Raw genomic sequence first — 26,294 nt, 5'->3', positions numbered from 1 at the left:
GTAACACCTACTGCATCACTAATTCGCAGTACATCATGCCATCTAGGAACATCCAAGTCAAGTAAAGATCGACAAGTGGCAAAGCATCCTACAAGAATCAAGCTCCAAGAGAAGCCCAAACATCTATAAAACAACATCCAAATAAGTGGCTTTGTAAGGTATACAACAGTAGACCGTCGTGTGCATAGATAGGTAAGCATACATAGCATATGCTCTCTAACATGGACGGGCAATAGTAGACCAACTAGCATAGAAACTAGACAACTGAGGAGTAAGAAAGCCATAATTGCAGCCCCAAGCATTGTAAAGTCCACTAATTGACCAAAATAACCCGCAATAAATCCAAGCACCAATGAGCATACAAAGCTCAATAAAACTCTGCCAAGATAATGAAGCAACTCTGCTCAATACATGTATGCATCAACCAAAATATCTAGGGATCCATAACATCGAAGCATAAGGCCAAGTAGCATCCAAGATCATAATGGAAAAAGCCAAATCAATGTCCAATTGCTCCACAAAATTCCTCAAATGCAAGTCTTGTCAAGCCCAAACATCTGCCATAGCAACCCAAAAGCATCCACCAAGACATAAACCCACATGGCTAGCCTAGGCATAAGCAGCCATAAGTGGAATGCCAGCTGCAAATAAAAATTAACAGTGAACCATATAACTGAGCTCTACTTCTTGCTCAAAAGAATTCCAGGAGCAAAAAGAACCATGTGGCATCATCCAAATACATCAGTTTATAACCTCAAATAACCAAGAGCACCCCGTGGACCAATAGGCATAACCCAATTGTAGCATAAATAGCTTCAGCCCTGAATATTCTAGTAGCAAATAACCTCTATAAAATGAGCAAATCAGTGCTCAAACCAAGCTTGAATCGATAGGCAAACCATGGGCATACATTCCCATATGTATACGCACCAACCGGGCATAATCGAGCATCAAATGACCATGTAGTATAATCATAAAATGTAATGACAGGGGGCTGCCCTGTTTTGGGCTGCCTATGGATTCTATAAAATAGTGAATGACTGAGCAAATTCAACCCCAAAAGCATCTCAAAACATTGGGCAAACATCCCCAAAGCATTTGGGCATCAAATACCAAGCCTCATAACTATCACATAAGCTAAGAGCACGACATTTTCTTACTGTAAATCAACTCAGATCTGTTTTAGAACATTCTATGATCAGAATTTGGTAGATCTGACATTGCCATTGCGTTTGGAGCATGCCAAAACTCCAAGTTAGACTCTTACCTTGCCTAAATCAGGTTCTGGATGCCTGAGATATGAGAAAAAATGGGATTTTTTAGTCAGATTTTGAAACCTAAGCTACTACTGTGGGGCGTGCTGGTTATCTTGAGGATAAGGGGGCAAATAGGGGCATACAAGGTGTCCAATGAAGCCAAAGAACACCTCCAAATAGCCTAAGAGGGCCAGGGAGAGGCGGGAGATGAAATCTTACCTCGGGTGGAAGAAGCCATTGCTGGCATTGAAGCTCCAAGCTCTAGGTCTTCAATCCGAGTTGAAGTAATGCCAGGCCAAGCTCCACGATCAAGCTCTGATCCAAAGCTCTGATACTAGTTGAAGGGGATGCAATGGAAGTGGAGAAGGAGAAGAGGAAGATACGGGAGAGAAGAGCACACACAATGTAGGTGCTGTCCAAAAGTGATATGACAGCCTTATTGTACTATTCTCATATTATATATGAATAAAGAATGGGTGGTCTATATACACAGGTAGGCCCAAGGGCCTTGTACCCCAACACTAAAGAGAATGGAAGATGAACAAGTTTTGAAAGATGAGTAGAAGATGCTACTATTGATAGGTGTCTTGGGAATTTATTTCCTTTGCATGGAATGTAAGGGGTTTCTGCTATATATCTAGGATAAAATTAGGTGTTTAAGGACCATTAGGAGGAATGTATAATATGTCTGACTTTGTGGGACCATAGAAAATTAAGATGGGTGAGGAGGAGCTCACCCCCTCGAGCATGCTTGGCTACATGTGCTTTCTAAAGTATGGATTTTGATGGAGGGGTGATTACATGCCAATGATTAAGCAATATTTTAGGCCTTTTTTTTTGGGTTAATGAGACTGGAGATTTGATTGTTGTATGAGTCATATGTGATGGTGTGGATGTCTTCATTATTATAATTGTTTATGCTTCTAATGTATCCTTGGAAAGGGTAAGAAAGTCATACGTCTTAAGTAAGATGATAGGGTGAGATCTAGCCCTTCTTATGGGGGATTGAAATATGAACACACATAAAATTTATAGATCACATGGATCAAACTCTATAATATATGAAGAGAGAATGAGTTGGGGAGCTTTAACACTAGAGCACTAGTTGGTGGATGTTTCCATTATCACATAACTTAGGGTTCGCTAAGCATAGTAAGCACAAAAGGTCTACATGGGGAGCCACTAGGTTGGACCAATTTTGTTGCTTGACTAAGGGATGTTGGATGGCACCTAAAAGCAGGATCCATAACCTGCATCATGTTTTTTACTTAACCAGTCTTCTCATGGTCTTTTCCTTTAAGTCAATCACCTCAATCAAGCCTAAGTATGCCCTCCCTTCTTTTTACCTAAATACGGCCTTCTTGAAAGAGTAGAGGTATTGAAAGATCACCAAAAAAGGAAAATAAGCTTGGCCTAGTGTGGTGCTTGGAACTCTAGTTGAGATGTGCATAGCGTGATTGAGGTTGTGACATAGGCCTCTAATGGATAGACATGAGGAATGTTGTTAAGAGAAGGAGATCCATATCTAGGTTGTTGAAGGAAGATGATGGCTATTGCTTATTCTTGCCACGAATCTTAATGATGTTGTGCATCTCAAGATCCTTTAGGACCTTGAAGTTTTGATGAAAAGTAGGAAAATTTTCACTTACAAGGGTGTTAAGGTTCAAAGGCTCATGGGATGTGGAAGGGGATGCACCCACAAAGTTTTGTAAAACATGGAAAGGAGAGAATCATGGCTAGAGAGACTAGTCCCCATCTACCAATACAATATAATGAGGATATTGTTGTTGTATTTCATGCAAATTTGGCCTCTTTACTAGATTTCATCTTGCTTATTTCTTGAGTTATGCGAGCACAAGGTTGAATTGGGTACTATTCTCTTATTGCATTATTCCTTCTTTGTGGAGGAAGTTAAATATGCTGTTAATAATACTAAAGAATAAAAGTCACTTGCCCAGATGGAATTACTATTGAAATCCTCCAAATTCATCGAGAAATTATTCTAAAATTAATGTGAGATACGCGAGCAATATGGAATTCCTTTGAATTCTTCCAAACTCCATGGTAAATCTATGGTCAATTCTTTTGCAATTTTCTCAATCCATGTGTGATAATGGCTTCAATATTGTTTCTAGATTATAAAGGTTTGGTTGAACTAATCCCCAAGGGTTTGATAACAAGGAACACTAGCCATTAGAGACCCCTTACTATGCTTAAGGTGAAGTATAAAGTCTTACAAAATGTCTTAGTGCTAAGAATAAAGTTTCTACTATTGACAATTGTCCATTGATGTTATTATGGTTTCATGAATGGAAGGAAGATCCATGTCTACATTCTCAACTTAATGTTTGCCATTGATTATGCATTCAAAATAGTATAGGCTTACATGATGGCAAACCTAGACTTTAGTTGGATAAAGCCTATGATGAGATCACTTGGAGATTAGTTAAAGGGGTCATGAATTGGATAGATTTTGGGCCCCACTTTTGTATTGCCTTTTATGCTTCTTTTAGCAATACTACTTTTACAATCTAAGTTAAGGGCTATTTCATGGATGCCTTTAATATCTAAAGGTTAGTCATCAAGGAAACCCTGTAGCGCCATTGTTATCTGCTTTGGTGACTTTGGAAGGTTCAAGGTTGCCAAAAGGGAATTTCTTCCTTAGTCAAATGTTTGTTGATGATAATGCCAACTTGTTGAAGAGAGATAAGGAATTTCTTGATGGCTCTTTTAGGAGTCTATGATCAATTTGCAACTTTGTTAATTTGAGTGGTCAACACCAGGAAATGAGTTGCTTCTTATTGATTGTGTGATAGAGATGACTTTGATTGTTTCTTACTAATTGTGATTGAAATAAATTTGATTGTTGGTGGAAGGAATATATGCTTTTAAAAATTAAGGTTGGAGAGGTTTTAGAAATCTTGGTGCTCTTGTAGGTATAGCCATAACATCCAAGTAGAGGGTGGACTAGCTAATGGTCAAGTTTCAAAGCAAATTATTGGAGCGGTCCAAGATTCCTTTGAGCTTGGTTGGCAAATTGGTTGTAAATAATGATGTTTTGACATTGGCACTAATATTTGTTAATGCAATCTTCTCCTTTATGCACGTATTTGGTCTTGATTTGAAATGCAATTTAGGTTATTCAATCAACTAAGCCCTTCCAGACATAACAATTTAGTAGATTGCACCATGCCTCAATAGAGTTCTACCTACTTCCGATGCTCAAACTTTGATTCTCTATTCCTTACAGTAAATCACATCCTCCCTACAATCAAGGAGCTTCCACAATGAAGTGTCACATAAGTATAACTTGTAGTTTTTAGCCCCCACCCACCATTAGCTCTTACTGATGTGAGGACTTACCAAGATATGGAATAAGAAATTTGTCCACCTCCAAACAACCCCAAAATGTATCTCTAATCAGATTCATATGGATGACAAAAGAAATCGTTGATTAAAGGCAAAGCATTAGTTATAGTCAATGGTCATATCATGCAAAAACCTTGAATGAGAAATGGGTATGATTATGGTTGGACATTTGGGGAAGCTCCAACCTTTTACTTCAATAGGTAGATTGGATCAAAACAACAATTAGGCTCTCTAGGAAGAAGGTCGAATATTGGCATGTAGGATTTCTGGATAAAGCTCAAGGGAACAATGGCCATCTTTTCCTTTTGTGAATGTCGAGCACTAGTCTAAGCATATTGTAGTGGAAAGCCTTCACATATGTGTAAAGATGGAAATGAATTTCAAGGTAGGCATTTGTCACTTACTTTGAACTAAAGGACAGATTGAAAAACACACATACTAGGCTAAAGTCATGGAGATGAAGATTGATGAATGTTAACAAGGGCAACTAGATCTAAGAGCTCAAATGTAATGACTTGGAGAGCAATTGTCATGGGGCTTCCATTGAAATTTGTACTTGCTAAGTTGGGTAGATGTTCCCCTCGTAGTTATCTATGTGGAAGATTGAAGAAGAGTTTCCTCATCTTTTTAAGGATTATGAGGAGTCTAATGCATTTTGATGACTAGGTAAGAGATGGCTTAACAAGCTTCCCTAAATAGTCAAATTACCTTTAGGAACGTAGTGTTGGGGACCAAGAGAAGTTTAGTTTGGTTGACCATAAGGCTAGTTATGATGAGGGCCATTTGGAAGTTAAAAATCTAGTTATACATAGGAGAAATTGGCTCAATTGACTCTAGGTGAAAGAACTTAGTGCTAATAAGAGAGAAGCTCTTATTATTTTTGGCAAGATGAAGTCTAAGGTTCATTGTTTCAAAATTGTATTTAGAGGACTTAAAAAAGCTTGCTAAGTGAGCACTTTGTAATGTTGCCAATGGCAAGTTCACCTCTTCTGGGGTGTGTATCTTAATATAAAAAAATTTCATTGCACAAAGATGTGTAAATTAGTTGTTTATCTTGGGAATATCAACATAAAGGTAGGGAATCTAGCATTCGAGCAAGCGATGACTTCTTTGTTTCCTTAATGTGCTCTAATCATAAGAACTTGCATTACATAGAGCTAAATTTGACAAAAAAAACTTATCTCCTTCTTCGTTGGTGTGATCACTAAGATATGTAGGAATCCTTGATACTTAATTGCATTTGAACCCTTATATTGCCAAGAATGAGCATCTACATTTAACATAGACAACTAGGATGAAGTAGCCAATTTTGCAACATGCCCCAATTGTATACAACAATCCCTTTGTGAATAACTTGCTACCTAGGGGGATGCTATGCAAAAGGTTTGTTTATCTTCTTTGGGTGTGCATGCGTGTTTACCTAGAGCAAACCTAGTATGTAACCACCCTCATTATGGAGAGAGGAAGTTAACCTAAAATTGGAGCTCTTACATTGTTTATTCATCAAAGGTGTAAGTACCTCCTTTGATGATTATGTAGAGAAGAAGTTTACCTAGAATTGGAGCTTTGACATTGTCTATATAATCAAAAGCCTTTGATAGAGAGGCAAAGTATGATTATGGAGAGAAGAAGTAATTGGAGCTTTGACATTGTCTTATTCTTATTCTTATCTTATATTATCAAAGGGCTTGGATGGAGAGACAAGTTAAAACCTAGAACCGGAGCTTTAGGAAACTGGGGAAGAAGTGGTCTTAAATGATATATTTCCTGTGATGGAAAGGGGGACCTTTTTCCAACTTTTTCTTTTTTCAAACTACCCATTCTGGGCAAATTCCCTGATTTTTCAGCTCTAAAAAATCCGATAATTTGATTGTTTTTGTTACTTGGGTTTTTATTTATGCCCGCACGTCGTCTGAACACGTCCTCGCTCGAATCGCCGGCTGAACAGGCAGAAAAAGAGACTGAGAGGGAGAGAAACGGGGGACAGAGCCTCGGAGACAGAAAGACAGAGTGAGAGAGTCTCGATTCTGTATTTCCTTCCTCTTAATTCGTTTTGGGCGCAGATCCATTCCCTCTCGCCTTTCCTCCCTGCAAGTCTTTTGGCCTCCCCTGTTTCCCACCCCCCCACCCTTTGACCCACATCCCCTCAGCTCCATCATCCCGGCATCTCTTTCTTAACCCCTCCCTGCAGCCTCCCCGGTCCCTCCGGACGATCTGCACAGCTCCTCTCCCGAAGTGGGCAGCTGCAGAGTGGCGCCCCGCGGGACCAAACAGGGTTCAAGGTGAGGTTTTGCGGGCCAATTCCGATCCAAATCCGGTTCCTTTCGGCTCAGCTTGATCCATTTTTCCTCTGGAGTTTCTCCATCAGCCTTGTTGGTGATCTGGACAGGGGAAAGCTCGTCTCTGGTCATAGCAGCTAAGCCTTATTTTGGGATAGCAATAATCCACAACTGGACAGCCTTAAGAAATCAAAAAATTCTAACCAAGAGGCAGTCTTTCTTTTGCGTTGGTTCTGGATTTAGGATTTTATAAACCGGCTTCCGGACAGGGATTGGCATTGCTCGTGGTGTTGCTATAGTATCAGTATTGCAGATTGGAGCAGGTCATTGAGAGGAGCTCTTTTTTAATCTTTGCAAAGTTGACTTGGACGTGTGATTTTTCTTGTAAGAAGAAGAGACAGGATCATTGGAGTTGGCTTGCAGGCAATGCAGATTTGCTGCATTCCAAACCTTCCATCCTGACCGGAGTGATGCAGTAAGTATCATCCTTACTACATCCCTTCCTCGTATTGGAATCGAGACAGATTGCAAGTTGCTTGGTCGTATCTGCTTTCTTAAGCAAGATTCGTTTCTTCATGAATTGGCCAGCAGTCCTTGCTTTTTTGTACGTGCTTTTCTAGAGATTATCTCCCAATTGTGCTCAAGGAAGATGTCATGCGTGGTAAGCTTGAACACTGAAACATTAGGGGCATTGAAGGCAATTTTCCGAGTTGAAACTTCACAGCAGAGAGGCTTGTTGAGGATACTGTCAGTTTGAATAGATTGGAAGCACGAAGAAAAAGGATCTAATTACAGTGATTGATCGTGTAATCACTAAACAATAAAAAAGAAATATGGGTGCGATGTCTCTCTAGATTTCCGAAAACAAATCTAAGAGTACTAGACAGAACAGAAGTTCCATGTTTGCTTATGAAGATGCATCAATAACAACTGTTATCTTTTACAGTTGAAGAGAGGGAGAAGAGAGTAGAGAGGGAGACTCGTAGTTAGCTAACTCTGAGTGTTTTTCCCTGTCACATTTCTACCAGCATTCGCATTGAAGAGCAAAGAATTGAAACCTGCAGGATATGTAAATCATAGTCTTGGATCTCATCAGCAGTTGGAGGGACAGCAAGGGCTGGAAGATGCTCTCAATTCTCAATTTTGGCAGATAAAAATATCCAGCCCATACGGAGGGTTTATACCTGAATTTGTTGCTTGTATTAATTGAGCAGTGTGAAGTCAAGCTGCAGATGTCTCTTTTGTGTCCGGAATAAACAAAGTGACAATGAAATGGGTAGCACGTTTCAAAGATAAAGTTGGTTTTCCACAACCACAGTCTGCATATTTTCCTGGACATGACCAACTTGAAACTCCTGTGAATGGGTCTCTTGTCAAGTCCAGGTAAATGGTGCTAAAGATTGCTCGATTATAGAAAATAACAAGAGTGCCATAAGGTAATGAGAAGTTTGTGTGCAGCGACATTCATGAATCGGAGCTTGACTTCAGGAGGTTTTGGGAGGAGTTCCGATCTTCGTCTAATGATAAGGTATATACTTGTAAGAGCTTGATTGTAAGTCTAATATTTGTACAAAGTGTTTCAAGACATGCATACACACATGTGTGCATGCGTTTACACATGTTTTTTGCTTGCTGAAACAATGTGCACAAATGTACAAAGGGGATATGACTATTCAAAACATGGTAGAAACAGTGGTAAAACACATCTAGGTTTTCAAAGGCTGGTTTCGGGTTTTATACTAAAACCCTTAAAATTTTAAGGTTCCCACACCTCTTAATTTTAGTTTTAGAGCTAAATTCAAAATATAAAGGCGGGTTTACACTGAACCTAGGTATTTTTCAAGCATTGTTTGTGTGAGGTTCTTTTAGAGACGTACACACATGTGCTTGTACCGATTCTGCTCCGATTATTCATCATATAGCTTCCATCTTCAAAGTCTCTCTCTCTCTCTATCTGTCTCTCTCTCTTTCTTTTGTAACCCTTCAAATTTTAAGGTCTCCACACCTCTTAAGTTTAGTTTTAGAGCTAAATTCAAAATACAAAGGTGGGTTTACACTGAACCTAGGTATTTTTCAAGCATTATTTGTGTGAGGTTCTTTGAGGGACGTACACGTGTGCTTGTACAGATTCTGCCCTGCTTATTCAGCATATAGCTTCCATCTTCAAAGTCTCTCTCTCTCTCTCTCTCACACACACACACACACACACACACACACACACACACACACACAAACATCCATTTTCTGATCACCACATGCATCTGCTTCCAGATCACACTCTAACATTGTATCAGAGCTGTAGTGGGCACGAAAGGAGCAGTGTTTGAGCATGAGCAGGTGGGCTGTGCATCGGGCTATTGCTAGAAGGCTGGATAGTGTGCCAACAAAAGGAGAAGTGCTGAGTTTTCAGATCAAGGGGGCAGCATGGACCTGCATTTTGTCATGAGGAGGCTTGTGGACCTGATTTCTTAAAGATTTTGGCAGAAGTGCCGAGAAAGCTGCGTTTTCAGCAATTGAAGGCAGATTTTGGGTTTTCAGTGCCTCAGGCAGTGAAGAAGACCCATCGATTGAGCGGAGGATGTCCTAGCCAACAGTGTTTTTGGAGTTGGAGGGGGCTACATGTGAAGTGCTGCATTCTCTAGGCAGGAGAAGGATGTCTAATGATTTAGATATGGATTTCTAGGCCCTGATGGATTGTAAGGTCCATGTTCTACTTGTGCTTCCCTAGGATCAAAAGCTAGATGGAGACAACTTTAGCATCTAGAAGAAGATGATGGAGGCCATTCTGGAGTCATATGATCTTACGGAGATGGTGATTGAGAAGATGGATCATCTAATGTTCAAGGATTCCAACTCTCTTTCTACATCAAAGAAAGTGTATTTGGAGAAGGCCTAGTTGCATTGGGACTGATTGTTGGCTGTTCCTTCATGTTTCTCTCATGCACACTGGCAATCATTGCCCATGTCAAGCATATGACATGTTATGATTGGATGGCGCCTGTGAAGTAGCTGTCCTTGGAGGTGTAGATTTGGACTTTGGACTTGAACAAGTTTGCATCAAATGAACTATCGCATTAACAAGTTGCAAGAGTTGCAACAAGACACTCTCTTGATGGGAGATGAACTCCTCTGAAGATATGGCTGTGAATTTACTTTCATAGCTATTCTCTCTGTACTGTTGGCTTTCCTCTTCTTCGATCACCTTTGAAAGGGTTGATTAACTCTCACAGGAAGAGTTGGTGCCCATAGTGTTGGATTAAGAGGATTGTTTCAAGATACATTCTCATCCAAGGGAAATTTGGAGCCTTTGATGGGTCAAATTGCAAACCTAGAGAAGAAGGGTATGGAGTAGAAGAAGAGTGATATACATAGTTGGAATTGTACTCATATGGTTAGTTGAACTTGATGTGGGAAATGAATGATTTCATACCCATATGGAAAACAGCAAACGCTTGACCATTGTAAGATGGCAAAATTGGGGTCCTAGACATAAAAAATATGCTACTTTTGCAAATGTGCCTCTCATACAATAACAATGAAGTTTGAAAGCTAATATTTGAAGTTTAAGGTTTTATGGTTCTTTGGACAATGTGTACTTGTTTATTTTTCAAATAAAATTACGGTCACGTATCATTCATCTATGGGGGCTGAATCATACTCCAATCATACTTTTGTACCCATATGTGTTTGCTGCATGGAAACATATGGAAAAAACTATGGCAACATATCCAAGAGGAGAAGGACTCCACTTGCCATGCATGTTGCAAGACAAGTCATTTCAACAAGAATTTCTTGAACAAGGATAGGGAGGCTAAGAAGCAGACATCCAAAGAAGGATTCTCAGTGAGATTAGGAGTAGAGGTTGCTTCATCTTCATCCACTACGTTTTGAGGTGTTGGAGTCATCATCCTCCAAGGATGCAATTGTTATGGTTGCCTTGGCTTGGGGATTTATTGTGGATAGTGGTGTTCAAAGGAAGATATTTCCACTTGCAGTTGAGGTAAGACAATGCCTTTATCAATGATAGCTTCTTAGTTTTTATGTGGGTATTGGAGAGGTTCAAATCATTCCAGATGGACATACTTCCACATTGGAGGTGCTTTATGCACCTAGTCTTGGCTTTTACCTCTTATGGATGAGGAAGATTTATAGCTTGGGGTGTAAGTGGAGTTTGAGGTAGACCCTTTAACATCCAAGATAGCTAGACATCATAGTCACAAGTGATAGTCATTTTTGATATTGAAAGTGTGAGGATTGTAGCTTCTTTGTGTTCCACGTTCCATTTCATGTGATAATATAGTCATAAGTGATGGTAATTCCTCTCGGTTCCCCTTCCCTTATCCTTCTCTTGTTTTGCGTTACTTGTGACTATGCCAAACATGTGCGATGGATATGAGGAGCATGGCATTTACAAGTTGAAGTGTACGACGGCTCTCTCTCATTATCTTCTTTCTTCTTAGTCCCTTATTGAGTTATGGCTTGCTTGGTTCAATCATTTTAACCATGAGTACCTTCGGAAGATGGCTTGTTGCAAGATGGTTTGTGGCTTATTGAAGGTTGGGGTGAGCCAAACACCTTGTGCATCTTGCATCAAAGGAAAGTTGCAATGAGACCCTATTCCCAAAAAGGCATCTCAATGGGCCAAAAGTCCTTTGGATTTGGTATACATGAAATTGTGTAGGTCCATGCAATAGGAGTCCCTAAAAGAGAGTAGGTATTTCATGCTCATGATTGATGATTTTAGCAGGATGACATGGGCTCTCTTTTTGGATTTGAAGTCACATGCATTCTCTCTATTTTGTGATCAGTTGATCTTTGAAGAAACACAATTTGGATGGAAGCTGAAGGTCTTATATCTGACAAAAGCGGTGAGTTTACATCTAACGAAATGGCTCGATTTTGTGCGGATCAAGGGATACATTAAGAGGTGGTGAACACCAACATTCCATTAGAAAATGGTGTATTGGAACGTAAGAATTGGACGGTGCGGGGGAGGGCATGGGGGGTATTAAGTTGAAGGCCTTAACCGCAGGGATTTAAGAGAGAAGGATGTAGAGAGTAGAGTTAGAAAAGAATAAGAAAAAAAAGGTTGAATCAATTTGAGAATACAGAAACACCGATTGAAGCCATTGCAAAGCCCTTTGATTCGATTGATGCACAACAAAGCAAGTCCAATACATGTACTCAATGTACAAGTGCAATACCTTGTGTTAGGACGATTGCCCAAAAGCTTTAAGACAAGAACTTAGAGATAACCTTGTTGTAAGATAACGCTTTGCTGTACATAGGCTTTATACAATCACACAAGCTTCAACATTAATCTCCAATCAAGCTTCAAAATTAATCTCCGATCAAAAATTTGTAGCATATAATGGGTATCATCAACTGGTTATGAAACCAAGTAATGGACAATGAAATCCTTGTATGAGCCTTAATGGATGGTTTTAGTATTGTTTTATTGTTATTTACAGGCTGAGTCTTCAGCCCTGATCCCTCTTACCCTTACATGAGATTTTTCCTACTTCCTCACCACGAATAGCTCAGCCCTCTCCAGGCCTGTTTGTGCCAAAAAACTCACACTGAATGTTGTCCCTTTCCTCTCCTTTTTCCTCCCTTTCCTACTCCACAAGAAAGTCTCCCAAATTTCTTACTTATTCCACATGAGGTCACATGCCTTCTTACTCTTGATCATGGACTTACTTGACTTTTCCTTCTTCCCTTGAGTCCAATCTCAACACTCGTGACTAAACCACTGAATTAAGACTCCACAGTGGCTCAAGATCTTCTACAGCTCATCTTATCGTGTCATGTTTACATACCTTTGAATGCATGGAGTTACGTGTTTTCATCTACCTTCATAGAATGGACATAAAATCGTATGACCACCACCCCCTTCAAACCTGCATATCCTCTGGCATGTCCTAGACTATCATTATTCTACAGGTTCAGAGCCTTCTTAATCCACCTCCATGTCATGCTCACCATCCTCCTCAATACTATCTTGGGAAGTACCTGTATCCAACCCCTCTACCTCATATGCATCAGACTCATGTCTCTTGAAGACTTTGATCCGTTTCCTTACAATTGGAATCCTTAATGCTGTCCCATTCAACTCACTGAGATAATAGGTAGCATTATCATGCACGTCTCACCATATATGGACCAAACCACCGTTTGATGACCTTCCGAATGGTGTCATGTTGATTATCTAAACTGCTGTCATAAACCAGCACCCAATCTCCTTCATGCTTCTTGTCAAATCTTTTCTTATTGTGAACCCTTGTTGCTCTCAAATTTGTAACTGCTGTCTCAATGTTTTCTAGTCTCATCTCTAACTGTCGAATGCGTAGAGCAAGCCATTCTTCTCTACTCAACCCTTCCTCCCCAAGGTAACACACTTCATGTAGCAGCCACCTCTTCAATAGGCATAATAAGCTTTTGTATATACATCAATTCAGCAGGCATTAAAAAAAAATCACTGCACACTGTGTCGTCCAATCAGTCCATAATGCATATGGTAATAAGTGTGGCTAGGCGGATTATTCCTCTCACTCTTCCCATTACCCTTTGGATTATATGCTGAAGTTAATGCAAACTTAATTCCAACTGGGAAGAATACACGAGCCTCATCTGCATCCTGTTTCCCTCTATGAGTTGTAGTCTTCCCTACACAACCATAGGAATAAAAAGACATCTTCTGAGAGAAATTTGCATACAGCCTGCATTGTCTTAATGCGTAGAGCTCTCCCTTCCACTTTATTAGTCAAATCTTCATGTGCAAGCATGAGGTATCTCATCTGCCAAAGTCCTGTAGGCATGGCAACCAAATCTACCACCTATTTATAATGAAGAGACAAAGGACAGGTTAGTTGCAACCCATCTCTATGTTTCATTGTTGAATACATTTGGTAGGCACTGCTTGATTCCACAAAGTGAAACATCCTTATACATTCCTTTCAACCGATGCCTTTCCTTAATCTTTTGAAATGTGCCCTAAATATCTCTATGGCCAGCCCATACTCTCATGATACTTTCTCATTACCTGTAATTGAGTAGTCTTATTACCAATGACTCATAGTGGAGCCCCCTTCTTCTTCTTTTCATGTTTCCAAAGATATCCATCTTTTAGAAAAAGTCCATAGGTTTTTCTTTTGATTCTTTTGTATTCCTCTTCAGGTCATTTATGTTTCTTGGACAGTGTGCTGAGGTACAGCCCTATTTTAAGCCATTCCCTTGCATATAAGTCTTCCAAGAACACTTCTAAAGCTGAAACATAACACTTAGTGCTTTTTCTCTACTATCCAAGCTTCATCCATCTCTGCACACACTTTATTTGCTGCTGTGTTCACTGTTACAGCAGCTGTCCCTATCAGTTCATCTGCTGTATTTGTTGTATTTAATGCTGTCCCTGCATTCATGAGAGCTGTACTTGCAATTACAGCAGGTGCCAATTTACCCCCAGCAGTAGTGTATGTATTTTCAGTGGTAAATTCATCCTCTTATTCATCATGTATCATTCCATCTTCATCCTCAAAGTATGCCCTAGACGACATGTCTGCAAGTAGATTCTCTCTCCTTGCAATGTGCTGCAATTGAGGATTTATTGACTTTATATATGCAATTCATCCTAACATGAAAATATCCGGAGTGGCACAACTAGCAATCATCCCCATTAATGGCAAACAATCCGTTTCAACAACGACATGTGGATCTTAAAGTACTCTTTGCCACATTTAAGGGTTGTCACTTATGGGTACCTCCTCCACCTTCCTCGTCAACTTGCCCGATTGCCCATCCAATACCAATCAGGCTAGTGTCCACTGTAATGATAATAGGCTTAACTTTGAATAATTGGCCTTTCTCAATGTCAGTGTAGACTTCAACAATCTCTTTAGTTTCTTCATGGCTTTGGTGTGCTTTTTGCCCCATTGGAATTTTTGTCCCTTCCATAATAATCGATATACATCATTAGCCACATGTGCAAAATATAGTATCCATACGAGGTAAAAGATACATGCCCCTAAAAACCTTTTGATCTTTGAAATGTTGGAACACATATCTTGCATTTTGTCAATCCCACCTATCTTCACTAGTGAAGATTTCCTGCCATAGGTCCCACACATATGACCCACGATCAACCCCATCTATCTTCGCTAGTGGAGGTTTCTTGCCATAGGGCTTCCACATATGACCCACAATCAATACCCTAACTTCAAACACAGTCTTTTGGTCCAAAAGAGTTAAATGCACTTCCTTTATATGAAAAAAAATCTGTTCATAGTCGGCTATATGATTGGCAACAAACTCTTTGCAACCATGCTTTTCAGCTCTTCTCATGCTTTGTACAACCCTTTATTGGTATATTATCTAAGAATGGTGTAGTTAACTATGGTATGTAATCTCTTAAGGCCTTGCTTATCACATTCATCATATGTGTCACGGAGCTTGTTACACCTTGAGAAAGAGTACGCATCCATATCAATCCCAAGGGTGTCTTTATAGTAGTGATATCCTTGCTTTCCATTGCCAATTGGAATTGGTCATACCTTGATTATAAATCCCCCAATTAATAAATCGCTCTGCTAGCAAAGCAAACTCGTCGACCACAGTACTTGCACCAACATTTCTAATTGTCACTTTGTTGGCTAGCTATATGTCTTAGATAAATCTCAACGCACTATTCTTCTTGGGTATAGTAAGCCATCTATTTGAGTATGGCGTTGATGATGGCTCCAAAATCTTCATTCGTAGCTTCTCATTTAGCAACTGCATTAGTTTAGGGAATTAACCTCGTGGCACAGAAATTGTCCTCAAATTCCATGGAACATGCAGATTTCTAAATATCACCATTGGAGCCACTACATTCGGATCCACACAGCTTATTTTTGTTGGCTGAAATGCAAAAGCGTTTCCATGACCAGCTATGACATTCCCAAGGACTTTCTCTATCTGTAATCCAAATATGGTAGCATGCACTGCTGCATGTGCATTTTTGGTAGCCATATCATCCAATAATTTTTGCATTTCTTCTTTCCAAAAGTTCAAAGCAAGAGGAAGGCGTATTTCTTTCGCATGAATTTTTCCATCCCTCCAAAAGATTAAATAATCATGATACATGTCGCAATCACGCCTCTCATGTGGAGGACTGCCACACCATATACAACAATGTGCAAAGCCCTCCCGAGTAGGCTTAGGTGCTGTAACGTGCCACTTTCATCTAACTTCGCAACCTTCAGCTATAGGTGGCACATCCCTTTCACTAACTCATCCATGACATCCTCTTTCATTGTAGGTATAGTGGGTGCAGCCATAGGCACTGGTGGCTTAATTGCAGATTTTGTTGCCTTGCCAAAGATGGTAGGTAGAGTCCCAATATGCAATTTGGCCCTTCTTCTTCGTTTCTTTATCAGTGCATTAATAGTCTCTTTTACATGGTGTCACTCTATCTTAAGCCCTGTTTTTGTTGTATGATCTTCCAAAAGATCTTCCCAATTCTCTTGTAAGTTAGAATTTGCTGCATGTAAAAATACCTCAATCTTATATGTCTCAAGAGTTTGTTACTCTACTACATCTAATTGATCATATTTTCTTTCAAATTCACGTAGCATTCATTGGAGCTACAAGTCCTTTATTGGGCCTAGTTACCCGCTTTTCGAACGCTTTGCGAATAACCAAATTTGCATCCTCTATGTAAAACTCTTCTTTTAAAGCCTTTTTAAATTCAGCCCAATTTGGTTCCTTTAGATACAACTTTGTAATGCACACTTTTGACTTATGCACGGTAAGTGGAACAAAGTATTGGCTCTATGCAAGCCGTGTAATCCCAAAAAAATCCACTTTTACTGCATATAGATGTAAATAAATAGTTTCAATTCATTTTCCATAGCTTGCAAAGCCTTAACCGTTGCAAATACCGATTTTGCAAAAGCTTGCATCCATTGTTGTTGTTGTTGCGATTGCAAATACACATTAAAAGTCTGAATCAACTACTCCATCTCATCACTTGCTCTTGCAGAAGAAACCGAACTTGATGCATCAGCCATCTTGCACCCTTCCGATGGCCTTCATGTCCAATTCATCAAATGTCCTGCCGTGGGGGGGGAATATTATGTCCAAGGCCTTAATGGAAGGGGTTTAAGAGAGAACTTAGAAGGATGCAAAGAGTAGAGTTAGAAAATAATAAGAAAAGAAAAGATTAAATCAATTTGAGAATAGAGATTCATTGATTGAAGCTATCGCAAAGCCCTTTGATTCATTTGATGCACAACAAAGCAAGTCCAATACATGCACTCAATGTATGAGTGCAATACCTTGTATTGGGATGATTGCCCAAAAGCTCTAAGACAAGAACTCAAAGATAACCTTGTGGTGGGACAACACTCTGCTGTACATAGGCTCTATGCAATCACATAAGCTTCAAAATTCATCTCCAATCCAAGAAAATCTGTAGCATATAGTAGCTACCATCAACCAGTTATGAAGCCAAGTAATGGTAAGCAAAGAAACCAATGAAATCCTTTTATGGGCCTTAATATATGATTTCAGCCCTGTTCAATTGTTATTTACAGCAGCAAAAAACCACCTATGTGTTGTCCCAAAATTACCCTAGAGTGGGCTCCTCATATACTTCAAATATTAACTTATTGTAGGTATGCAAATGCTTCAAGTGTTGATCCTTGTAACCAAAGATTCAAGCTGAAAACTCAGGACAGCAGTATTAGCTTGAGCAAACATATTTTGCCTTGCTCCTCACAGCTCAAGAGAGCCACAAATACCCTTCTTGGATGCCCAAAAGAATACCTTGAGTGTCCAGCCCTGAGCCCTGATTCCTCTTGCCAAAGCTTCACCCTTGCATGAGATTTTTCCATCTTTCTCACCATGAATGGTTCAGCCCTCTTGAAATCAGCTTTCCTCTCGGAGAGGGTGGTAAAACCTGATCAAGCACTTAATTATGGCAAGTAATTTATGTCCCTTTTGTCATTTCTTTAACTTTAATTGCTAATGGATTGAGTACAAGTTGAGATTACATAATCTCTTTTGTTGATCCAAAAGCCTCTTGCTATACAAATAATCTACAAGCAATTTGGGCCAATTGCCACTTGATTTTCACCCAAGACTTGCACAAATAGAACCACCAACTAGCCAAATATTGCCCCAATTCACAATGGATGGCTTGGCATCTGAAATCCCTATCAATTGTACGAATTTCAGGTGTTGATTTCAATGTACGATGCCTTCTCTTGTTGGCATGGGTCCCAAGTGGTTGCAAGGGTTTAAAGCAAACATCCCTCTGCTATCCACCAAATTTGACTAAGATCTGTGTCATGAGGACGTGAAAATTTGATGCTTTGCTTATGTTTAATTGACATTTGATTAAAGGATTAATCAAATGTGTAATTAAAAGATGCATATGTGTTGCACATGTGAGATGCAAGTTATTTTTCACAGTTGATGGCCGAAGGACCACGTGAAAAAGATGGGTGTCAAAGGTAAAAGTTGTAACAAGTTACACTTGTTAGATTCTAGGTGAATTTTGGTGTCAGTTTGCCCCTAGGACCATTAAATGGTGACACTAGAGACTAGGCATTAATTAATGGATTAATGCTTGTCCAAGGGTCAATTAATGCATGGGACCACTTTGGGTTGCAAATGGCCTAGCTAATTAATTTTTGGATGGGCAAGGTCAATTTTTTGGGCATGGATTAAGGGTTGAATTAATTTTCAGAATTAATTAATTCTGAAAATTAATTAAATGGCGGAAAATTGCTGAAAATGGATTAAGAAAGCTGCCACTTGGCAAAACTTTCCCATGCAAGTGGAGGAAAGGTTAAATAGGGCTGAAGGGAGAGGGAAATCTCGTTTTTTCATTTTTGAAGCTGTTGGAAAGAGGTGTTGGATTGTTGCTGCCAGCTTTTGGGGTCAATTCCCAGCCATTGGAGACCATTTTGGTGATGGAGATTGCACATTCTTGACCTTGGGAAGCTAGCAATTGCTACTGATGCACTTTCTCCTGAAGATCACAGTCTCTGATGCTCCTATTGTTGTTGGTGCATCCGTTTGGGGCTGGTACAGCAGGGCAGCAGCTGATTTTGATCAGTTCTTCGCGACAAATCTTAGAATTTTCTCTCTCTACAGCATTCTCTCATCTCCTTCAGCCTATGCTCAACCATTCTCAGCAAATCTTAGCCATTCGGAGGAGATCTCAGCCATTTTTTGGTGGGTTGATCTGTAATTTCTGCAGTAAACCCTAATTTACAGCAAAAATCAGGGCTTAGCAGCCACCTTGGGATCCATGCCAGAGATTGAAGGCTCGAGGGACTGAAATCAGCAGCTGATAATTGAAGATTATCAAGGGATTTCAGGAGCCAGCCCATTCCAAATTGATTTGGGGCAGCATTTGGCCAGCCAAGGGTCAAATTGGAGAAGAAGTCCTAGGTGAATCAAGGGGCAAATGACCCAAAAGGCTTGTTGGTCATTTATGACAGCAAGAGCAAGTGGTTAGCAGGAGGAGATTGAGGAATCTCAAGTTATACTCCTTCCAATTGAATGAAAGCTAAAGAAATATCGCAAGGGGCTCAAATTTTGGGGCCAACAGGGTGTCTATTGTCCAAGAATGTTATGGTAAAGTGTGTATTTCATTTTATGTGTATTTATTTGTTGCTGTAATTAACTCTTAAATCAGGTTATCACCACCCATTCCAAGAAGGAAGGCTGGTTTCAATCTGCTCAAAATGACTGAGATCTCTTGAGAAGAGGTTGGAAAAGGTGAGAGAAAACTGAAATGAGAGAAAAATCTGATTTCTTTGTGAGAAAACCCTAAAATTTGCTTGGGCCTTCTCTAACTGGCATTTAATGCAGTCACCTACTGCTAGATACCTCCAAAATGTTGTCACTTGAGCAGCCACGCCGTTGCCAACCCTTGGAAGGTATCTCCTTGCTGTCCCTTGTCTATTGAGGCTCCTAGATGGCTGCCTTTTGCAGCAAATTGCTGTTCTTTGATAAAAAAATGGACTAGTAGCTTCTTTTCTCTCTCTCCCAACCTATAAAATTGATTGAATGGTTGAGACCCAGTCCCTAAAAACGTTTTTTGAGTTTGCATAGCATTTTTGTCAAGTGCTAGCTTTCTAAAGTCATTTTTCAGCCATTTAATTAATTTTTAGAATTAAATAATCTTGAAAATTAATTTCAGCCTTTTTGACCTTACCCAAAATTAAATGTGTCCATCCATAAATAAATTGGCTATCAATCATTGCATGCATATGATGACACCATGGAATTCTAAGCAATACATCACAACCCTCAAATGGAGCAATGAAAAACTCTTCGTTGTCCATATATTCTTGTATATGTAATCAAAGCTTTCCAATGAGTGGTATGACAGGCTTTGGATGGCCTTTACATGCCATTTTAACTTCCAATATGGGTTCCATCTCATCCTCCTTGGTGCCTAGACAAGCTGCCATGTCTATAGAGATGAAGTTGGCTTGTGCATCATTATCAAAGAAAAACAATGCATGTTGATCCCCTTTTTTGCCCCATGCTTTGCACAACTCAATAGCATCATCATTGGCCTGATCACTAATAACATTGAGGACCAATCCCATTGATGTTTTGGGCTTCTTTCTCTTAGGATCTCCCTGATTCTTTGATTTTCCAGTTTGCTGCCTATTGGGACAATCCCTTGCACTATGACTCTCCTATTCACAAATAAAACATTTGAAGCCATTAATTCCATATACTGTGCTAGCGTTTTTTGAGCCTTTTCTTTGTGGTTTGGGCCTCTTTTTAGGCTGATTTTCAGATCTGCCCCTTTTCTCAATCTTAAACAACTTTTTATTCGACTTCTCTCCACTCTTAAGGAAGCTTAAATCCTTCCCATGTAGCAAAGCATTTGCTGTAATAGTAGTCTCTATGAGCTAAGACATGCTAGAGACAGAGGATTTAATGCAAAAATCCCTGATTCCTTTAGAGAGCCCACAAATTTATTTTTTCACTTGCTCATGTAGGGGTACATGGCAATAAGAGGTGACGAGCAACAATGCATCCCAAAACTTCTTATTGTATTGCTCAAGATCCTTACATTCCTTAGCATCTAGCTTATTCCAAGCTGTCATGATGTCCACCTCAAAGGTACTAGCACAAAGCTTTGGCATGTAATCAGGTGCCTTGGGCCAACCAAATCAAGGGATTGAGTGGTATTTTGGCAATGGAACCATGAAACCAGCCTTCCGTCTCGGAGAGGGTGGTAAAACCTGATGAAGCACTTAATTACAACAAATTAATAAATGAGCATAAACTAAAATGCACGTGACCTTATCAATCTTGGACAATAGACACTCGGTTGGCCCTAAAACTAGTGCCCGTTCGGTATTTATTTAACTTTAATTGTTGATGGATTGAGTGGTTCCATTTGGCCAATTGGTGGTTCCATTTGTGCAAATCCTGGGTGAAAATTAAGGGGCAATAATTTACCAAAATTGCTTGTTGATTGTATGTACAACAAGGGGCTTGTGGATTAGCGAAGGAGATTGTGGAATCTCAACTTGCACATTGTCCATTAGCAATCAAAGTTAAAGAAATATTGAAAGGGGCGTTAGTTTTGGGGCCAACCGGGTGTCTATTGTCCAAGATTGTTAAGGTAACATGTGCATTTCGATTTATGCTCATTTATTAATTGCTATAATTAAGTGCTTGGTCAGGTTTTACCACCCTATTTGAAGAGGAAGGTTGGCTTCATCACATTCACACTAGGTTACTTTATGACCATTGTGACCAATGCTACTAGCACCCATTTCGATGTCCAAGGATGGAATCTCAACTTGTATACTGTCCATTAGCAATCAAAGTGAAAGAAATACCGAAAGGGGTATCAGTTTTGGGACCAACCAGGTGTCTATTGTCTAAGATTGTTAGGGTAACATGTGCATTTCGGTTTATGCTCGGTTATTAATTGCTATAATTAGGTGCTTGATTAGGTTTTGCCACCCTATCTGAAGAGGAAGGCTGGTTTCAGTGCACTTGCACTAGGTCACTTTATGACCATTGTGACTAATGCTACTAGCATCCATTTGGATGTCCAAGGATCTCACAAACACGGTGATTTGAGTATAAAATAAAAGTGGTATCGAAGATGGAAAGGATATGGATTTTGATGACTTCATGATGTGTGTGAGAGGTTGGTGTCCTATAGTAGGGCAAAATAGGATCTCTTGACAGAGATAAGTTGGTGGACATTAAAGGTACATGGCCCAAAAGATGGGTGCTTCCCAAATAGAGTTGGACAAACTCTATAGATGGAGTCCTAGTTCCACTCAGGATGCACTGTGGAGTAGTTTCCTTGGGATGCATTTTGGGTCTTGGGAGTGCTATGCTAGTATGAGGAGTGAGTCATAATGATTAAGTTCAAATTTGACACCAGGAATCCAGATCTCCAAGCTAAGTTTTAAAGGTTTGAAAGGAGGTTTCCCTTATGGTTTATGAGCACATGATCATTTCCTTCATGATGCAGATGATTTTTTAACTTCTTTGTGAGAGCATTGGGAACTTTTGCACACAGCTGGCCCTTTGCTCCAAGATGGTCTCTTCAATCAAATTCATCCATGTAGATCTACATGGTACTATAATTAGTAGACATGATCTAGGGACCAAAGTCCTCTGATCATTATACTATTGTTGGCTTCATCTTCAGGAAATCAAGGCTTGCACCTTATGAGGTCAAATAATGCAAGTGAGCCACAAGCTTTGCCTTTTGTCTTTGACTGTATCATCTCTTATGTTGCATTCATGTGTGAATAGGGAGGGACTCCGGAGTTGAAGGTGGAAAAGAGGGACATATATAGGAAGGGGGACACACAAGGCCATAAGGTCTTAAAGACAAAAAATCAAATTGGTTTGAATATCATGCCATGGTTGGGACCAAGCTTTAATGATGGCACCTTGAACAAGACATAGTGACATAATGCAATAGAGCTGGCTGTGCTGAGAGTGGTCACAGGTTGTGGTCAACCCATGCAGTGGGTTAGAACAAAGATAATGCACACTTGTACCTATATGACCCAATTGGGTGGACCTAGTTTGTCCCTCAAGCATACGAGGGTCAGATTGGCACACAAAAAGGATTAATGCCTTGGACTGTAGGCTAGATCCACCAAAATAGTAATTACAATCAACAAGATGGTATGAACTGAAAGTTAAGGATGCACATTGCATACATTCCTGGATAGAAATCTCATATGAAGATTCTAGAATTGGTTTTGCAATGTACTTGGAAATGGATTTCAAGTGATATACCCAAATTGGGGGTGGGGTTTCTACACTAAAGGAGGAGCATAAGATTGGCATGAAAACGCTAATCCTAAATATAGGGACGGTGCTCTAAATATAGTGTATGTCTTGACAATCCTTAGTAAATTTAGTTGTTTCTATTGTTGACAATTTTCAGATAAAGAAGGAAAGCCAAAAACAAGAGAAAAGTGTCAAGGCACCAGTCATTGAAGCTTCCAAAGTGTCCCTCTACACTTCTGTCATTTCATGGCATGTGGTTGGACAGACACTTGTCTTGTGCTACTCTGCTTTCCCTCTTTGCACTCAAGCTTTCCTTTCATATAAAAGGGGCTCTCTTTCTTTCATTTTCATCAAGTTTTTGTTGCTGTGATCTATTATACAATAGCTGAGGTAGCTTTGAAGTTGTTGAGATCCATCTCCACCATCATCCTCCACTTCTCATCAAATTGAATCTCTCAATTTCCCTCTTCTCTCACTGCTGTTTTCAGGATAGGGGACTGGTTAATTCACAACAACACATCCTTTTTAAGCTCTCTTCCACTTTTGAATTAGGAAGGAAGCTATGCCAATCTATTGCTGGACAACCATGAAGAAATGCTAATTTTCCCTTTTTAAAAGCTTTCAGTTTGAAAGGAAATCAGCTGTTTTGTTGCATAATAAATATGTACATTTGATCCATGTGTGAATGGGTACATCTTTTTGCATGATCTTGTGAGAGTGAGAGATAGTTCTCCTCACTCTAGGGATGTGATTACTTCTGAATAATTGTCATACTCAAGACTCAAATATTCAGTGTTTCCTTTTTATTGAAATGGTTAGTCATGAAAATAAGCAACTATTCTTATTGTTAAGCATAGTATGTTGTATGGTGTGCTTACACAGATTTGTAGGGGGGGGGAGAGAGAGAGGGAGGGAGGGAGGGAGGAAATGATGTAACTAGTCAAAGACACCATAAGGTCCTCGAGAGGAGGGAATTTCATTCCTGTAAGTTACTGCTTGCCTTATCTCATGTTTTTCTATCCAGGAGAAAGAAGCAGCGTTGGAGACAGCAATTGAGATATTTTGCAAGCTTGCAAGGCAGACAGGGAATCCCACTCACTTTGTAAATACGTATGTTCTCTTTGACAGTTCAATTCCCTCTTTGGCTTTAAGTAAAAGATGGAAACTGAATGTTTAGTGTCTTTTTACACCTTTGGGGCCTTCCACAATGTAGGATTTTATAAGCTGTGTTTGTTTAATGTGGTATCCTTGCTACTGTTTGAGTGGAACCTTGGATAGGGTGTCAGCATTGAAGAGACATAAGTCAGTGGGCCCATAAGAGAAGGGAAGCCCATTTGTGGAATTCCGATCCTTTAAAAAAATACTTGAAGACATTCTATATTCACTCTGGTGGGCTCTTTGGTAATTTATAGAATTCTCAAAAGTGGTATTTGGTCTTGAACTGATGCATGACTATATAGGAGTATCTCATTGGGGCCATAGTCTGATTTATTTATGTGTAACTTAGTTCCCATATTTATGTCCAGGTTGGTGTCAATTAATGTGCATGATTTTCATGTAAGTGCGTGATAATCTGCAAATCTAATCTGGTCTGTACTGTAGCATTGGGCACAAGAAAAAATGTTTTAATCTTGGGTTTTTACTTGTAAATGCTTTAAAGGCAGATTGTTAAAGAGTTTACGCTATGTTTTATACTGTGTATCAATAAGTGCTGCTTGCATACAAAGTATGGTCTTGGTGATGATTTGCTTATCTTTCACATTATGGGTGCAAGGACTTGTGTGTCTTAGTGTCAGCTTATCTTGGTTCTTGTGTTCACTATTTTTTGCATTTTCAACATGTATAATTGAAATGTTCAATATTGGAAAACATGTTACATCACATGCATGGGAATAGGGGCAATTAGGCATATCCTTTTTGAGATTTCCATAAAAAACACTTTCTCTTCCTCAATCTTGAGTAAATAATCAGCTTGAGGTTATGTGTTCATAGTAGGAGAGTCTGCGATGCTTCTTGCAGCTCATCAGTTTTAAGTTCTTCTCCTTGGTAATTCATTGGTCACATTAAGTATTAGACCACTTATTTTATCAACCCGGATTCAAATCTTGCTTTTTATTCCTATTGCTAGATGATCGTACATGTGTAGGAATTTAATTTAAGATCGTTGTGTTGAGAAACCACTTCTTCAATTTACACATTTCATTTAGGGTTTCGCACTAAAGCTGGTGTCCACATTTGGCCACTTTTTTAGTGGGCACCCACATAGTGGTGTGCCACCCTAGACAGCTTATGTCTATAAACAGGGAGTCACTTCGTTCATTCTACACCACTTCAATCATTCTTCACCCTTCTTCCTCTGTCACTCCCACACTCTTCACTCTTCACTCCACTGGTGTCCATATCCCTATTGGAGGACATCGCAGTTCGTGGTCACCCTTCCTCTTCTCCTTCAGGCACCCTATCCCATCACTCTGGTGCTTTGTTTGGAGGCTCCACCCTGCTGGTGTCATCATTAGAATGTTGGCAACAAGACTTCTACCTTGGCGTCGGTCCTTCATAGCTGGCGACCTCTTCCTCACCTTTTAGGCTTCACCAGATTCGCATTTGGCTGCTTGGAGACCTTCTCCGCATCTAGCGTTACCTTTCCCAGCCTGGCATCAACATCTTTTTGCTTGGCATCACCCCACATCTGGTGTGAGTTTCTGCAGCCCGAGGTACTTACGTTTTTGGGTTGACAGGCCTTCACATGCTGCATTTACCCTCTTGGTGGCTGTTCCTTCATCTGGTGTCATCATCCATCCCCTGGCGTCAGCATCTGGGCTGTTCTACCTATGTTTGACAGCTTCGATACACTTTGGGATTTGCGTTTTGCTGCGTAGGCTACTCCCTAGCATCTGAGGACTGCAGCTCGCTCTCTCGATAGCTAGTAATCTATCTGATAGATGACGGAGAGTCAGAAAACTCAAAACGATGAAAAGCATGAGTGTCCTTCACCTCCCAGCCACGCCTAGATAAGTGCTGGCCCCCTGCCTGGATCCCTTTGCCAGCCGTCAACTTCCTGAAGTCCTACTATTCCTGGACTCCCTTACTCTCTAGGCTCCCCTTA

General features: G+C 39.9%; 1 protein-coding gene across 1 annotated transcript in view; it reads left to right on the top strand.

The window, feature by feature from the left end:
- The first annotated feature begins 6,554 nt into the window (after positions 1 to 6,554).
- SPI (BEACH-DOMAIN HOMOLOG A1) overlaps positions 6,555 to 26,294 on the top strand; it is a 70,812-nt gene continuing 51,072 nt past the window's right edge. The window contains exons 1-4 of the mRNA XM_087685163.1: positions 6,555 to 7,379; positions 7,933 to 8,287; positions 8,363 to 8,432; positions 24,213 to 24,298. Coding sequence (XP_087541289.1) covers positions 8,172 to 8,287; positions 8,363 to 8,432; positions 24,213 to 24,298 — 272 coding nt within the window. The 5' untranslated portion in view covers positions 6,555 to 7,379; positions 7,933 to 8,171. The remainder of the gene's footprint in view (positions 7,380 to 7,932; positions 8,288 to 8,362; positions 8,433 to 24,212; positions 24,299 to 26,294) is intronic.

The sequence above is a fragment of the Lygodium microphyllum genome, chromosome 9, assembly GCF_053477565.2.
Source record: "Lygodium microphyllum isolate KBCC chromosome 9, Lygodium_microphyllum_v1.1.10, whole genome shotgun sequence".
In the NCBI taxonomy this organism is placed as follows: Eukaryota; Viridiplantae; Streptophyta; class Polypodiopsida; order Schizaeales; family Lygodiaceae; genus Lygodium; species Lygodium microphyllum.
The sequence above is the reverse complement of the archived record's forward strand: the minus strand, read 5'-3'. Positions and strand labels throughout refer to the sequence as shown.